Source organism: Elephas maximus, chromosome 17, assembly GCF_024166365.1.
Source record: "Elephas maximus indicus isolate mEleMax1 chromosome 17, mEleMax1 primary haplotype, whole genome shotgun sequence".
NCBI classification, from domain to species: domain Eukaryota; kingdom Metazoa; phylum Chordata; class Mammalia; order Proboscidea; family Elephantidae; genus Elephas; species Elephas maximus.
This window is the reverse complement of record NC_064835.1, coordinates 86,835,115-86,851,947: the sequence shown is the minus strand read 5'-3', so window position 1 is coordinate 86,851,947 and position 16,833 is coordinate 86,835,115. Positions and strand designations below refer to the sequence as shown.

Here is a 16,833-nt window from a genome sequence, read left to right as displayed (position 1 = left end):
CTTTTCTCCCTTGGAGCCAATGGGTAGGTTCGAATCACCAACCTTTTGGTTAGCAGCTGAGCACTTAATTGTTGAGCCACTGGGGCTCCCTCAGCTAAACACTGTATTACACAGAGTGGGGTCATGGTGGGCCACCACAGAGACTGCATGGGGATGGTCAGTTGGTCTGAGGGACCCACACTCCTCAACTCGGCATATACCAATCTCCGGGACACAGAACTTCCAGAATTCCCTGATTTTAAAAGCAGTTTTGTTTTCCCCAACTTTTAAAAATCTCACCTAAGAAAAAATAAAGGGGTCCTCTTACAGTTTCTCACTGAGGCATAAGGAAGGACACCATGCTTCACTAAACAACTTCACCTGGGTGAAGAAGCCACCTCTCATGGGCACAGGAACCAGAGAAGTTTTAAACCGTTGAAAACGTTTAAACAACGGAATAAGTTTTTCCTTCTAAAGCACTGATACATCAGTGATGAAAAACGTTTGCATGCTGATGAACGCCGAACTCTGAGAATGAATGTTCTTAGCGTTCTTAACATGCCTCATCCTACAACTGCTCTGTAAGTTGATCTCAGTGGTCATTTTTATTTCAGATGTACCACTAAATTACGAGAAAAATGTTATTTCTAGCGTTATCCCTTAAAACACAGGCACACACATACATACACATACAGGGGTGTGGTCTCGAGATTAAGAAATGTGTCTGCAGTCAGAAGTCCTGCTTTCTTGGACCTCGAAACCAGTGGCGATCCCTTGTCTGATGTCTGGCTTGGCTCCCAACTGCTTAGTGCCCAGAATGACATCTGCAAAACAGAGAGATGAAACTTCATGTAAGACAGCCCCAAGGCACTCTAATACTGGGTGTCAGTGATACCCTGAGCTCCCTCAAACCCTGTGAGGACAAGGTAAAATGATCCCCAAAGAAAGTCATAAAAACAGAGGAGCCACTGACACACAGAACCCGAATGTACAATGGTATGAATCAAGATACCCACTTCTTCTACTAAGACCTCAGATTAGCTCATTTTAATCCCCTTTCCTTACTTTACGTCCACCGTCAACTGGAAGAAATCTATAGGAAACTGCCATATTATGGTATTACACTAGTTACACAGTCCTCTTCGTCTCAATCCCTCTCTTTGCTGATTGGTTCAGTAACGAAACCTCTCAGCTGGACCCCTCCACAGGCGAGCACCTGACTAGTTCAAAGACTTGACCCTTGTGTCAGGCTTGCTACCTAATATGGGAACGACCACAAAGTCATTCTCTGCCTGTTTCTTCATCTGAGAGGACAGAGATGGTATTTTTCCTATTTTGAGGATCAAGCGAGATACTGCACACAAATGCCCGGCCTTTCATTTGGTAATGGATGTATGAATGTTTATTGGCACCAATTTCAGTCAGAGAGAAAATGAAAAAGGACCACCTTTACTTCTTCATATTATCCCTCACACAGCTCCAGGTGGCACGTGTGACAACAGCCAGGCCTCAGGAGAATCTGGGTCTCCCTGGGCTCCCCTCACTGCTTCTAAAACAAGCCTACAGTCTGGAGCTCCTTCCTACTACCACTCAGTCCCAAGACTAGCAGGGCCCGACCATGCCTCTTGGCACAGTGAAAACATCCAATGCCTGACTGACACCTGCCTGGCCCTAACGTCCATTCCCACAGGTCCTGTTTCCAAAATCAGACCTTAAAAACCTGGAAAAATCTTCCTTCATCTGTCTCCTCTACCCCAACACGTGCACAAAACAGACAGAGCAGAACACTGAAGCTCATGGAGAGCAGATGTCTTAGTCACCTAGTGCTGCTGTAACAGAAACACAAGCAGATGGCTTTAACAAACAGACGTTAACTCTCTCACAGTCTAGGAGGCTAGAAGTCCAAATTCAGGGCGCCAGCTCCAGGCGAAGGCTCCAGGCAAAGGCCTCCTCTCTCTGTCAGCTCTGGCAGAAGGTCCTTGCCATCAATCTTCCCCTGATCTGGGAGCTTCTCAGTGCAGGGACCCCGGGTCCAAAGGATGTACTCTGCTTCCGGTTCTTCTTTCTTGGTGGTAAAATGTTCTCTGCTAGCTTCTCTCTTTTATATCTCAAAAGAGATTGACTCAACAAACAACCTAATTCTGTAGGTTGAGTCCCGCCTCTAATCCTGCCTCATTAACATCAAAGAGGTTAGGATTTACAACACATAGGAAAATCACATCAGATCACAAAATAGTGGACAATCACACAATACTGGGAATCATGGCCTAGTCAAGTTGACACACATTTTTGGGGGACAAAATTCAATCCATTGGCAGCAGATCTAGGGGGCTGCCTTGCCCACAAGCAACCATTCAAAGGCTCCGTTCCCATCAGGTAGTGCCGTGGAAAGCAACACAGGGTTAAAAGCCAGGACTCCTGGGCTTGGCTTGTATGTGCAGCCCTAGGCAGATAATGCAATCTCCCTGACTCATCATCCCGTGCACTTATATCACAGGGCCCTCTGAGGATCCAGTGTGGCAATGTCCAGGAAAGCACTTTGCAAATGATGGAGTGCCACGCAAACAAGGGGTGCCTCCCAGACCAGTCCTACAGATGTGCCCTCTGCTGCTTCCAGGCTTGGCATGACAGTGACATTGTTAACTGAGAATACTCTTTCACAGTAAAATTACATAGATTCTCAAAACAGGAAAAAAGCAAACACAGGAGTATACCACATTGAGTACTTTCCTTTCGGTATATTTATCTTTGGACCTTTAAAAATAAAAAATTTATTATTTTTTTTCTTTACCAGCACTTTATTTTCAACCATTCATGAAACAAATACTTATTGACTACCACTAGGTTCCAGGTACCATGCTAGGCAATGTGGATTCAACAATGAATAACAACCAGGAGACAAAGTCCTTATTCTCATGTTCTAAGGGAGAGAGAGAAAGTCCCTAGATGGCACAAATGGTTTACTCTCGACTGCTAACCCAAAAGTTGTCAGTTCAAACCCACCTAGTGGAACTATAGAAGGGAAGGCCTGGCAATCTGCCTCCATTAAGATAACAGCAAAGAAAATCCTGTGGAGCAGTTCTACTCTGTAACACATGGGGTTGCCATGATTTGGAACTGACTTGACAACCACAGAGAGCAACAAGAAGGAAGGAGAGAGCCAATGAACAGACTTCTAATATGTCAGGTGGTGGCAAGGGCTTTAAAAACTAAAGCAAGGTAAGGCAGGTGCCGTTTTATATAACGTGATCAGGAAAGGCCCTCTCTGAGAAGGTGGCAGTGAGCAGAGACCTGAATGAAGTGAGGGAATGAACCATGGGTATATGTGGGGAAGACCGTGCCAGGCATAGCGGAGAGCAGATTCAAAGGTGCTAAAACACAGCAGCATGAGTGTCTTACTTATCTAGTGCTTTAACAAGCAGAAAATTATTTTTTTACAGTTTGGGAGGCTAAAAGTCAGAAATCAGGGCACCAGCTCTAGGGGAAGGCTTTCTCTCTGTGTCAGCTCTGAGGGAAGGTTCTTGCCTCCTTTCAACGTCTTTGGGAGTAGTTCCTTGAAGACCTCCATGTGTCTTGCCATCAATCTTCCCTTGGGTCTAGGAGGTTCTAAGTGCAGGGATCCCGGGTCCAAAGGATGTGCTCCATTCTTGGCTCTTCTTTCTTGGTGGTAACGAGGTCCCCTTTCTTTGCTTGCTTCTCTCTCCTTTTATCTCTTGTAAAATAAAAAGTGATGCAGGCCACACCCCAGGGCAACTCCCCTTACTCCAGATCAGGGGTGTGACCTAATTAAGGGTGTTGCATCCTACCCTAATACTCTTTAACATAATCCAATTTTGCCTTATCAATCATGGGCAGAGATTAGGGTTTACAACACAAAGGAGGACAACCATGCAATACTGGGAATGATGGCCTAGCCAAGTTGACACATACTTTGGGGGGACACAATGCAATCCATGACAGGGAGCAAGGGGGAGAGTGGGAAGGGATGATGTCAGAAACCTGCTGGGTGCCAGTAGGAGAGGTGAGTACACAGCAAAGAGGGCCATGGAACTTATGGACAAGACATTGGATTTTATTGTGGGTGAAGTAAGATGCCATCAGAAGGTTTTGAGCAGAGAGCTGACACATGTGACTTATAGTTTAATTCCATTTTCCAATTACTCTCGCTTAGTATGCAGAAATACAATTAATGTTTTCTTATAGGCCATATATCCTATGACCTTGCTAAATCTGCTTATTAACTCCAGTAGCTTTTTTGGAGATTACTTAAAATTATATACTCTGCAAATAAAAATAATTTCACTTCTCTCTTTCCAGTCTTTATGTCTTTTATTTCTTTTCATTGCCTTAAGGACTTCCAGTACAATGCTGTACAGAAGTGATGAAGGTAGATTTTCTTGCCCTGTTGCTGATCATGGGGGGAATTATTGAATATTGAGAACGACTGAAGCTCTAAGTTTCTGGAAGATGTCCTTTAACAGACTGAGGAATTTTCCTTCTCTTCCTAGTTTGATGAGAACTTTTAAACATAAATAGGTTATGAATTCTGTCAAAGGCCTTTTTTTCTGCACCTACTGAATATATCATATAATTTCTCTCCTTTATTCCATTAATGTAGTGAATTACATTCATTGATTTTTCACAGGTTAATATACCCTTGCATTCCTGAAATAAATACTACTTGGTCAGTAGGTATTGTCCTTTTTATACATCACTGGGTTCAGTGTACTAGCATTTCATTAAATTTTGTGTGTGTGTCTATGTTCATGAGGAATATTGATCAATAACTTCTTTTATTTCTTTCTTTTTTTAATCATGGCGATGCTGGCCTCATAAAATTGGTTGGGAAGCATTTTCTCCATTATTTTCTGAAAGAATTTGTGTAAGATTGGTGTTAGCTCCTCCATATATATATATTTTTATTTTATTCTTTTTAATTCACCAGTGAAACCATCTGGGAATTTTCTTTGTGGAAAGGCATTTAATCACAACTTCGATTTTCTTAGAGCTATTAATATTTTTGCTTTCTTCCTGTGTCAATTTTGATAATTTGTGTCTTTTTAGGAATTTATCCATTTCATCTAATTGTAGTTCTTAATTTGGCTTCCTCAATTTTTTTTCTTGATTAGTATTGTTAGGGATTTATCAATTTATTGATCTTTTTAAGAACCAACTCTTGTTTTCACTGATTTTTCTCTATTGCTTGTCTATGTACTTTCATCTACCCTCCACTTGTACTTTTATCATACATTTTACTGCTGTATATATTAGAAACTCCACAATAAATTTCTATTTTTGCTTTGAACTGTCAATTGTCTTTTAAAATTTTTTGAATGAGAAAAATGAATTGTTTTATGTTATCAGATGTTATGGAATGAAATGTGGCCTCCAAACATACGTGTTGGAATCCTAACCCCGACACCTGTGTGTAAAAATGGTGTGGGGGCTGTGTCTGACCTCCTCTAACTTCCCTATGGGGAAGAAGAATCAAGATCAACAAGCCCAGGCTGATTCCTATGAGGCAGCGGTCAGACATGCCTCCTCTCTCCACCATCTTTACCAATTCTGACACGAACCATCCCTCCCACAGCAATCTTTACTTCTCTGCTGAGTTCGATAATTCCTTGCAATGGCCACACAGAACTCACAGACCATACTCAAAGTTATGGGGTTTATTAGGGAAATAACAGGTTACAATTCTGGCTCAGGAACACTCAAGAATACAGTTCTTCTTTAGAAGCAGAGCCAAGATGGCGAAATAGACACACTTCTAGCAAGCCCTCTTTACAACACAGACCCGAAAAAACAACTGAAACGAATATATTTGTGACAAGCTGGGAGCCCTGAGCATCAAAGGTAAGCTTAGACAACGAACTGAGGGGCAGGGGGAGGAAGAGACCGTTCAGAAGCGGAGAGGAGTTACCAGACCTGAATCGCAGGGCGCCCTGAGGCACCATTTCTGGAGCAGCGGCAGCGGGCTGGTCCTAGCGTTGGGCCGCAGTTTCCTCAGGGGGAAGCAGCCAGCCGCACAGCCTACTTAAACCTCCGGAACCTGAGAAGAACGGCGCTCTCGGCAAAAGCTAAGTACTTGCGTATATTTTACTGCGTCCCCCCACCCCCAAGCCGGCTTCAGCGGCTGAATCCCTGGGCCTGAGATAGGCCCTGTTGAGCACCTAGAGCCATCCTTCCAGCCTTGGGGAAGGAAAAAATTTGCAAATGGGGGGAAGAGATAATTTGCTAGCTCCATTAACCAGGGGAGCTCAGGACAGAAGCAGCTTCTGTCCAGGCATAAACCGTCTGTGGAACTTGAGCACCTTTCCCTTCTGCATGGATCTGTGTGGGCCTATTTCAGGAGAACAGGCCCTTGTTGGCAAACTCCAACCATTTCAGCTGTGCGGTGGAAAGGTGGGTGTTTGACATTGCTTTGCCTATTAAACAAGGTCCTCACCTACCCACATCAGGGACCTAAGGACTGGTAGCTCCACTCAGGTCACCCAGCCACCCGTGACAGGGGTCCAAAGATAACTGGTACATCCCGGTCCTCACAACCAAAAACTTTGGGTGCCCATGGTCTGACTGCAGAACCCACCCACCTGCACGCTCTAGGGAACAGGGACGCATTTCCCTCAGAGACACTAGGGGGTCAGCTCTCAGCCCCCTGCCTTGTTCAGAGCATGACCCCCTGCTGCAATCAGATACCAGCATATACGCCAATCACCCCTGCGCCTCTAAGACTGTAGGACAGAGCCTGTACCACACACTTGATGAGAAGCTACCTGGAAACCTGAACTGAATTCATACAAGAAAACTGAACAGACTCCTAGACTGATATACCTGATAACAGCTCTAGCCAGCTGGAGACAGGACGCCAGAGCTCCAAAGGCGAAAATAATCAAGCTAGCTCACTCAAGCAACCCATAGGGGTATACCAAAACAAAACAAAGCAAGAAGCTATGACACAGTAAGCAAGCATAAACTAATACAATAACTTATAGATGGCTCGGAGACAACAGTCAATATCAACTCACATAAAGAAACAGACCATGATCACCTCAACAGGGTCTCAAAACAAAGAATCAAGGAATCTTCTAGACGAAAGTGCATTCCTGGGATTGCCAGAGCCAGAATACAAAAGTTTAATACACAGAACCCTCCAAGACATCAGGAAGGAAATGAGGCAATATGTAGAACAAGCCAAGGAACACGCAGATAAAGCAATTGAAAAAATTAGAAAGATTATTTAAGAACATAATGAAAAGTTTAATAAGCTGGAAAAATCCATAGACAGACAGCAATCAGAAATTCAGAAGATTAACAATAAAATTACAGAATTAGACAACTCAACAGAAAGTCAGAGGAGCAGAATTGAGCAAGTATAAGCTAGGATTTCTGGACTCGAAGATAAATCACTTGGCACTAATATATTTGAAGAAAAATCAGAAAAAAGAATTTTAAAAAATGAAGAGACATTAAGAACCATGTGGGACTCTATCAAGAGAAATAACCTACAAATGACTGGAGTACCAGAACAGGGAGGGATAACAGAAAATACAGACAGAATTGTTGAAGATTTGTTGGCAGAAAACTTCCCTGATGTTGTGAAAGATAAGAAGATATCTATCCAAGATGCTCATCGAACTCCACATAAGGTAGATCTTAAAAGAAAATCACCAAGACATATTATAATCAAACTTGCCAAAACCAAAGATAAAGAGAGACTTTTAAGGGCAGTGAGGGATAAATGAAAAGTCACCTACAAAGGACAGCCAATAAGAATAAGCTCGGACTACTCGGCAGAAACCATGCAGGCAAGAAGGCAATAGGATGACATATTTAAAAAATTGAAGGAAGGAAATTGCCTGCCGAGAATCATGTATCCAGCAAAACTGTCTCTTAAATATGAAGGTGAAATTAAGACATTTCCAGATAAACACAACTTTAGGGAATTTCTAAAAACCAAACAAAACTACAAGAAATACTAAAGGGAGTTCTTTGGTTAGAAAATCAATAATATCAGGTATCAACCCAAGACTAGAACACTGGGCAGAGCAACCAGAAGTCAACCCAGACAGGGAAATCCAAAAAAACAAAGCAAGATTATTAAAAAAAAAAAAAAAAAAAGCCCCAAACAGGGCAACAGTGACATTATTATATAAAAGAAGACAACATTAAAATAATAAAGAGGGAATAAGAAACATAATCATATACCTTCCATATGGAGAGGAAGATACGGTGATACAAAGAAATAAAAGTTAGTTTTAAATTTAGAAAAATAGGGGTAAATAATAAGGTAACCACAAAGGAGGCAAACTATCCTACTCATCAAATAAAACACAAGAGAAAAATACAGACTCAGCAGAAACAAAATCAACAACAACAAATATGAGGAAAGGACAATATATAAAGATAAACTACTTAGCACATAAAATTAAGTGGGAAAAAGAAACTGTCAACAACACACAAAAAACACATCAAAATGATAGCACTAAATTCAACCTATCCATAATTACCGTGAATGTAAATGGACTAAATGCACCAATAAAGAGACAGAGAGTGGCAGAATGCATTAAAAAACAAGATCCGTCTATATGCTGCCTACAAGACACGCACCTTAGACTTAGAGACACAAACAAACTCAAACTCAAAGGATGGAAGAATATATATCAAGCAGACAACAATCAAAAGAGATCAGGAGTGGCAATATTAATTTCTGACAAAATAGACTTTAAAATTAAATTTATCATAAAGGATAAGGAAGTACACTATATAATGATTAGAGGGACAATACACCAAGAAGATATAACCATAGTAAATATTTACGCACCCAATGACAGGGCCGCAAGATACATAAAACAAACTCTACCAGCATTGAAAAGTGAGATAGACAGCTCCACAATAATAGTAGGAGACTTCAACATACCACTTTTGGTGAAGGACAGGACATCCAGAAAGAAGCTCAATAAAGACACCGAAGATCTAAATGCCACAATAAACCAACTTGACCTCGTAGACATATACAGAACACTCCACCCAACAACAACCAAGTATACTTTCTTTTCTAGTGCACACGGAACCTTCTCTAGAATAGACCACATATTAGGTCATAAAGCAAGCCTTAGCAGAATCCAAAACACTGAAATATTACAAAGCACCTTCTCCGACCATAAGGCCATAAAAGTGGAAATCAATAACAGGAAAAGCAGGGAAAAGAAATCAAACACTTGGAAACTGAACAATACCTGCTCAAAAAGGACTAGATTATAGAAGACATTAAGGATGGAATAAAGAAACTCAGAGAATCCAATGAGAATGAAAACACTTCCTATCAGAACCTTTGGGACACGGCAAAAGTGGTGCTCAGAGGCCAATTTATATCAATAAACGCACACATCCAAAAAGAAGAAAGGGCCAAAATCAAAGAATTATCCCTACGACTTGAGCAAATAGAAAGAGAGCAACACAAGAAACCCACAGGCACCAGAAGAAAACAAATAATAAAAATTAGAGCTGAACTAAATGAAATAGAAAACAGAAAAACAACTGAAAGAATTAACAAGACCAAAAGCTGAGTTTTTGAAAAAAATCAACAAATTGATAAACCACTGGCCAAACTGACAAAAGAAAAAGAAGAGAGGAAGCAAATAACCTGAGTAAGAAATGAGATGGGCGATATTACAACAGACCCCACTGAAATTAAAAGAATCATATCAGATTACTATGAAAAACTGTACTCAAACAAATTTGAAGACCTAGAAGAAATGGATGAATTCCTAGAAACACACTACCTACCTAAACTAACACAAACAGAGGGAGAACAACTAAATAGACCCACAACAAAAGAAGAGATTGAAAAGGTAATCAAAAAACTCCCAACAAAAAAAAGCCCTGGTCCGGACGGCTTCACTGCAAAGTTCTACCAAACTTTCAGAGAAGAGTTAACACCACTACTTGTTGTGGTTGTTAGGTGCCATCGAGTCAGTTCCGACTCATAGCGACCCTATGCACAACAGAACGAAACACTGCCCGGTCCTGCGCCATCCTTACAATTGTTGTTATGGTTCAGCTCATTTTTGCAGCCACTGTGTCAATCCACCTTGTTGAGGGTCTTCCTCTTTTCCGCTGACCCTGTACTCTGCCAAGCATGATGTCCTTCTCCAGGGACTCATCCTTCTTGACAACATGTCCAAAGTATGTAAGACGCAGTCTCGCCATCCTTGCCTCTAAGGAGCATTCTGGCCGCACTTCCTCCAAGAGAGATTTGATCGTTCTTTTGGCAGTCCACTACTACTAAAGGTATTTCAGAACATAGAAAAGGACGGAATACTACCAAACTCATTCTATGAAGCCACCATATCCCTGATACCAAAACCAGGTAAAGACACCACAAGAAAAGAAAATTATAGGCCTATATCCCTCATGAACGTAGATGCAAAAATCCTCAACAAAATTCTAGCCAATAGAATTCAACAACATATCAAAAAAATAATTCACCATGACCAAGTGGAATTCATACCAGGTATGCAGGGATGGTTCAACATTAGAAACACAATTAATGTAATCCACCACATAAATAAAACAAAAGAATCACGTGATTTTATCGATTCAGAAAAGGCATTTGACAAAGTTCAACACTCATTCATGATACAAACTCTCGGCAAAATAGGAATAGAAGGAAAATTCCTCAACATAATAAAGGGTATTTATACAAAGTCAACAGCCAACATCACCCTAAATGGAGAGAGCCTGAAAGCATTCCCATTGAGATCGGGAACCAGACAAGGATGCCCTTTATCACCACTCTTAGTCAACATTGTGTTGGAAGTCCTAGCCGGAGCAATTAGGCTAGATAAAGAAATAAAGGGCACCAGATTGGCAAGGAAGAAGTCAAAGTATCTCTATTTGCAGATGACATGATCTTATACACTGAAAACCCTAAGGAATCCTCCAGAAAACTACTGAAACTAATAGAAGAGTTCAGCAGAGTATCGGGATACAAGGTAAACATACAAAAATCAGTTGGATTCCTCTACCCCAACAAAAAGAACATGGAAGAGGAAATCACCAAATCAATGCCATTTACAGTAGCCACCAAGAAGGTAAAATACTTACGAATAAATCTTACCAGAAATGTAAAAGACAAAGAATACTACAGTACATTTCTGCAAGAAACCAAAAGAGCCTTACATAAGTGGAAAAACACACCTTGTTCGTGGTTAGGAAGACTTAACGTTATAAAAATGTCTATTCTACCAAAAGCGATCTATACATTTAATGCATTTCCGATCCAAATCCCAACAACATTCTTTAATGAGAAGGAGAAACAAATCACCAACTTCATACGGAAGGGAAAGAAGCCCCGGACAAATAAGGCATTACTGAAAAAAAAGAACAAAGTGGGAGGCCTTACTTTACCTGATTTTAGAACCTATTGTACTGCCACAGTAGTCAAAACAGCCTGGTACTGGTACAACAACAGATACATGGACCAATGGAACAGAATTGAGAATCCAGACATAAATCCATCCACATATGAGTAGTTGATATTTGACAAAGGCCCCAAAACAGTTAAATGGGGAAAAGACAGTCTTTTTAACAAATGGTACTAGCAAAACTGAATATCCATCTGCAAAAAAATGAAACAAGACCCATACCTCACTCTATGCACAGAAACTAACTCAAAATGGATCAAAGGCCTAAATATAAAATCTACAACGATAAAGATCATGGAAGAAAAAATAGGGACAACGTTAGGAGCCCTAATACATGGCATAAACAGTACATAAAACATTATTAAGAATGCAGAAGAAAAACTAGATAATTGGGAGCTCCTGAAAATCAAACACCTATGCTCATCCAAAGACTTCACCAAAAGAGTAAAAAGACTACCTACAGACTGGGAAAAAGTTTTTAGCTATGACATTTCTGATCAGTGCCTGATCTCTAAAGTCTACATGATACTGTAAAAACACAACTACAAAAAGACAAATAACCCAATTAAAAAATGGGCAAAAGATATGAACAGACACTTCACTAACAAAGACATTCAGGTAGCTAACAGATATATGAGGAAATGTTCATGATCATTAACCATTAGAGAAATGCAGATCAAAACTACAATGAGATTTCATCTCACTCCAACAATGCTGGCATTAATCCAAAAAACACAAAAGAATAAATGTTGGAGAGGCTGTGGAGAGATTGGAACACTTATACACTGCTGGGGGGAATGTCAAATGGTACAACCACTTTGGAAATTGACTTGGTGCTTCCTTAAAAAGCTAGAAATAGAACTACCATACAATCCAGCAATCCCACTCCTTGGAATATATCCTAGAGAAATAAGAGCCTTTACACGAACAGATATATGCACACCCATGTTTATTGCAGCACTGTTTACAATAGCAAAAAGATGGAGGCAACCAAGGTGCCCATCAACAGATAAATGGATAAATAAATTATGGTATATTCACACAGTGGAATACTACGCATCAATAAAGAACAGTGAGGAATCTGTGAAACATTTCATAACATGGAGGAACCTGGAAGACATTATGCTGCGTGAAATTAGTCAGTTGCAAAAGGACAAATATTGTATAAGACCACTATTATAAGACCTTGAGAAATAGTTTAAACTGAGAAGAAAACTTGTGGTTACAAGGTGGGGGGGGGTGGGAGAGGGGCATTCACTAATTAGGTAGTGGATAGGAACTACTTTAGGTGAAGGGAAAGACAGCACACAATACAGAGGAGCTCAGCACAATTAGACTAAACCAAAAGCAAAGAAGTTTCCTGAATAAACTGAATGCTTTGAAGGCCAGCGTAGCCGGGGCAGGGGTCTGGGAACCATGGTTTCAGGGGACATCTAAGTCAATTGGCATGATAAAATCTATTAAGAAAACATTCTGCATCCCACTTTGAAGAGTGGCATCTGGGGTCTTAAACACTAGAAGGCGGCCATCTAAGATGCATCAATTGGTCTCAACCCACCTGGATCAAAGGAGAATGAAGAACACTAAGGACACAAGGCAATTACAAGCCCAAGAGACAGAAAGACATGAACCAGAGACTACATCATCCTGAGACCAGAAGAACTAGATGATGCCCGGCTACAACCAATGGCTGCTCCAACAGGGAACACAACAGAGAACCCCTGAGGGAGCAGGAGAGCAGTGGGATGCAGACCCCAAATTCTCATAAAAAGACCAGACTTAATGGTTTGACTGAGACTAGAGCGACCCCGGTGGTCATGGCCCCCAGACCTTCTGTTGGCCCAGGACAGGAACCATTCCCGAAGCCAACTCTTCAGATATGGATTGGACTGGACAATGGGGTGGAGAGGGATGCTGGTGAGGGGTGAGGTTCTTGGATCAGGTGGACACTTGAGACTATGTTGGCATCTCCTGCCTGGAGGGGAGATGAGAGGCTGGAGGGGGTTAGAAGCTGGTAAAATGGACACAAAAAGAGAGAGTGGAGGGAGGGAGTGGGCTGTCTCATTAGGGGGAGAGTAATGGGGAGTGTGTAGCAAGGTGTATATGGGTTTTTGTGTGAGAGACTGACTTGATTTGTAAACTTTCACTTAAAGCACAATAAAAATTATTAAAAAAAAAAAAAAGGAATACAGTCCTTCAATCAACAAAACCTCTTCCCAGTTGTGCTTGCAGGCAGGCCTCTCCCTGGCCCTAGGCCTCTGCCCAAAGGCACTCAGCTTTCTCACTCCGTGGGCCCGGAAGCCTACCACTCTGTCTCCCACTGCTGGGTCTTTGCTGCTGGATCTCACCATCTTCAGGGTTACAGCTCACTCTCTCTCTTTCTGACTCTGCTTCCAAGAGCTTCTCAGCACAGGGATCCCAGGTCCAAAGAACGTGCTGGCTCCTGGCTGTTCCTCCTTGGTGACGGTGGACTCTTCTCTTTCCTGCCACTGGGGTGGCTCATTTCAAGCCTGGCAGGATGGCAAAACTGACCAATCCCTTCGGTGGGCCACAATTACCCTATCACACAGCCCCACCCAATCACTTGGGTGGGAGTTATAAGACCATGGCTAGAAAGACCACACACAAAAGTGATCCATCACACCGCACTGTGGATGTAATCCCGTTTGGAAATAGGGTTTTCTTTGTGATGTTAATAGGCCATATCAGTGTAGAGTGTGTCTTAAACCTAATAACTTTTGAGATCTAAAAACAGAAGATTAGGCACAGAAGAAAGCAAGCAGAGAGAGCCTTCCCCTAGAGCCAGCACCCTGAATTCAGGCTTCCAGCCCCCTAAACTGTGTAAAATAAATTTGTTTGTTAAAGTCACCCACTTGTGGTATTTCTATCATAGCAACACTAAGAAACTAAGACAGCACATATTTCCAATTTCTGGTGCTTTTCCTTTTTTTCATATAAATCCATGTTCTATCTAGTGGTATTTCCTTCCAACCTGAACACCTTCCTTTAATAATTCTTGTACTTCAGCTCTACAAGGAACAATTTCTCTCAGGTTTTTTTCAGTCTGAAAACGTCTTTATTTCACATTTATTTTTTGAAAGATTTTCTTTCCAGAATTTTCAAGATGTTGTCCCATTGTCCTCTGGTTTGCATTATTTTTCATGAGAAGTCAGCTGTATCCTTATTTTCATTCCCCTGTGTTTTTTGGGGGGAGGGTTATGTAATCTAGAAGCGGACAATGGTGGTTCAGTGGTAGAATTCTTGCCTTCCATGAGGGACACTCAGGTTTCACCCCCAGCCAGTGCACCTCACGTGCTGTCATCCCCTGTCTATCAGTGGAGGGTTGTGTATTGCTGATCCTGAACAGGTTACAGTGGAGCTTCCCAACGACTAGTAAGAAAGGCCTGGAAATGTACTTTTGAAATCAATGAAAACCATATGGACTACAATGGTCCAACCTGCAGCCAACCTGGGGATGGCACAGGACTGGGCAGCATTTCATCGCGTTGTGCAGAGCGTTGCCATGAGTCGGGAGCTGACTCAACAGCAGTTAACAACATGTAAACTCTTATCTTCTTTCCTCTGGCTGTTTTACTGTCTTATTTTTATTTTTGGTTTTCGGTAATTAAATTCTGGCATGCCTAGGAGTGTTTGTCTTTGGTTGTGGTTCCTCGAACTTCTAGAATCTGTAGGTTGAGGTTTTTTCATCAGATTTGGGAAAATTTCCTCAAATATTCTTTATGCTCCAATTTCTCGCTCTTCTTTTAGAACTCCAATTACACATGTTAGACTACTTGATATTATCTCTCACACGTTGCTGAGGCTCTGTTCGTTATTTTTTTTTTTATTTTTCACCCTGTGCTTCAGTTTGAATGGTTTCTTGTTGGTCTGTCTTCAAGGTCACTAATATTTTCTTCTGTCGTGTTCAACTTGCTGCTAGGTCTGTTCAGTCAATTTTTCACTTCAGATATTTTATTTTTCACTTCTAGAATTTCCATTTGGTTGTTTCTTAGGTTTCCATTTTTCTGCTGAAATTCCCCACCTGTTCATTCGTATCTTTTTCCTTGTCTTTAAATTTCTGAACTTTGAATATATTTATAAGAGCAGTTTTAAAATCTTTGCTTTGCTTACAACTTCTACTTTATCTCTGGGTTTGTATCTATTGATTTTTTTTTTCTCTTTGTCGTTGGTCACGTTGTCTTGCACGTCCAGTCATTTTTTATTGTATACTGGATATTGCAGATTGTTTAAAGAGTGTTGAGTTTTATTCTGGTAAACAGTTATTTGACTGGCATGTCATCTTGATCCTAACAAAGCTTGTTTTTTAGGCTCTTGCCTGGTGCGTTTACTCTATCTAGAGTAACCCTACCCCTAAGGTGTGTCTTTCTGTGGTCTCAGCTGAATGTTTAAGGTGTTCAGTAAGATCTCCTTGCCCTGGATAGTTAGAATTCTACGTTTCCCAGCACTTTGTGACCTCCAGAATCTCTGTGCAGCTTGCTGCCCCTCAAAGTCTTGCCCTGCATAAGCCCAGCTTAGTACGTGGATACCCTCCCTCACATGCTTCCATTTGGATCACAGACCTACACTGAGTGTTGCTCAATTCCTGAAAAGGGTTGCTTCGTGTGTTTTGTCCAATATCATAGCTGTTTAGGGAAGGAGAAAGCCTGATACTTATTACTCCATCATGGCTGGGACCAGAAGTCTGGTTACATTTTAAATGATCGCTCTGGCTGCTGTGTGGAAGAGACTGCAAAACAAACTACATACCCTAAGGCCACATAGAAAAGATTCATCAGGGAGTTGTCCTTGAAGCAGTAAATGCTAATGATTTGACACCTGTTAAACACCTGTGACAATCTGCCAAGGCGTCAGAAGTAAAATGTGTACCTCCAGATAAACCCGTGGGAATGTGAGGCCAGTTCTTACCTCTCAATAGAGACGGACACATGCAGTTTTGAATGCTGAAGTGAGAGAACCTCACTCCGTTGTTTCTCTGGTGAAGCCCAGGCACTACAGTAGCAGGAGCTGGCAGTCCCCTAAAGCTCCTTCCCTGTCCAAAGCTGTAACCAGTGGGCTGACAGACTGTCTCCTCTGGAAAACCAACTACCAGGGCAGAAGAGCCCACACATGTGGCCTGGAGAGCTCTGAGGTCCTCCTCAGGTACCAGGTCTCTTCTAAAAAAACAAACCAAACCTTTTGCTGTCGAGGCAATTCCAACTCATAGCAACCCTATAGAACAGAGTAGAACTGCTCCACAGGGTTTCCAAGGAGTGGCTGATGGATTCCATCTGCCAACCTTTCGATTAGCAGCCAAGCTCTTAACCACTGTCTTCTAAATCCAAAAAAAACCAAACCCTTTGCTGTCGAGTCAATTCTGACTTATAGTGACCATATAGGACAGAGGAGAACTGCCCCACAGGGTTTC

General features: G+C 41.6%; 1 protein-coding gene across 9 annotated transcripts in view; it reads right to left on the bottom strand.

Moving 5' to 3' along the window:
* The window catches only part of CRACDL (CRACD like), a 180,316-nt gene that overhangs the window by 124,602 nt on the left and 38,881 nt on the right, over positions 1–16,833 (bottom strand). For 3 of the 9 annotated variants that reach the window (XM_049856549.1, XM_049856548.1, XM_049856550.1), the window contains exon 2: positions 673–803. The exons of 4 other annotated variants lie outside the window; for them this stretch is intronic. In XM_049856549.1, the coding sequence (XP_049712506.1) occupies positions 673–803 (131 nt within the window). Of the gene's footprint in view, positions 1–672; positions 7,183–16,833 lie in introns of those variants that run through there. 2 more of the 9 variants (XM_049856551.1, XM_049856547.1) reach the window with 1 other exon arrangement.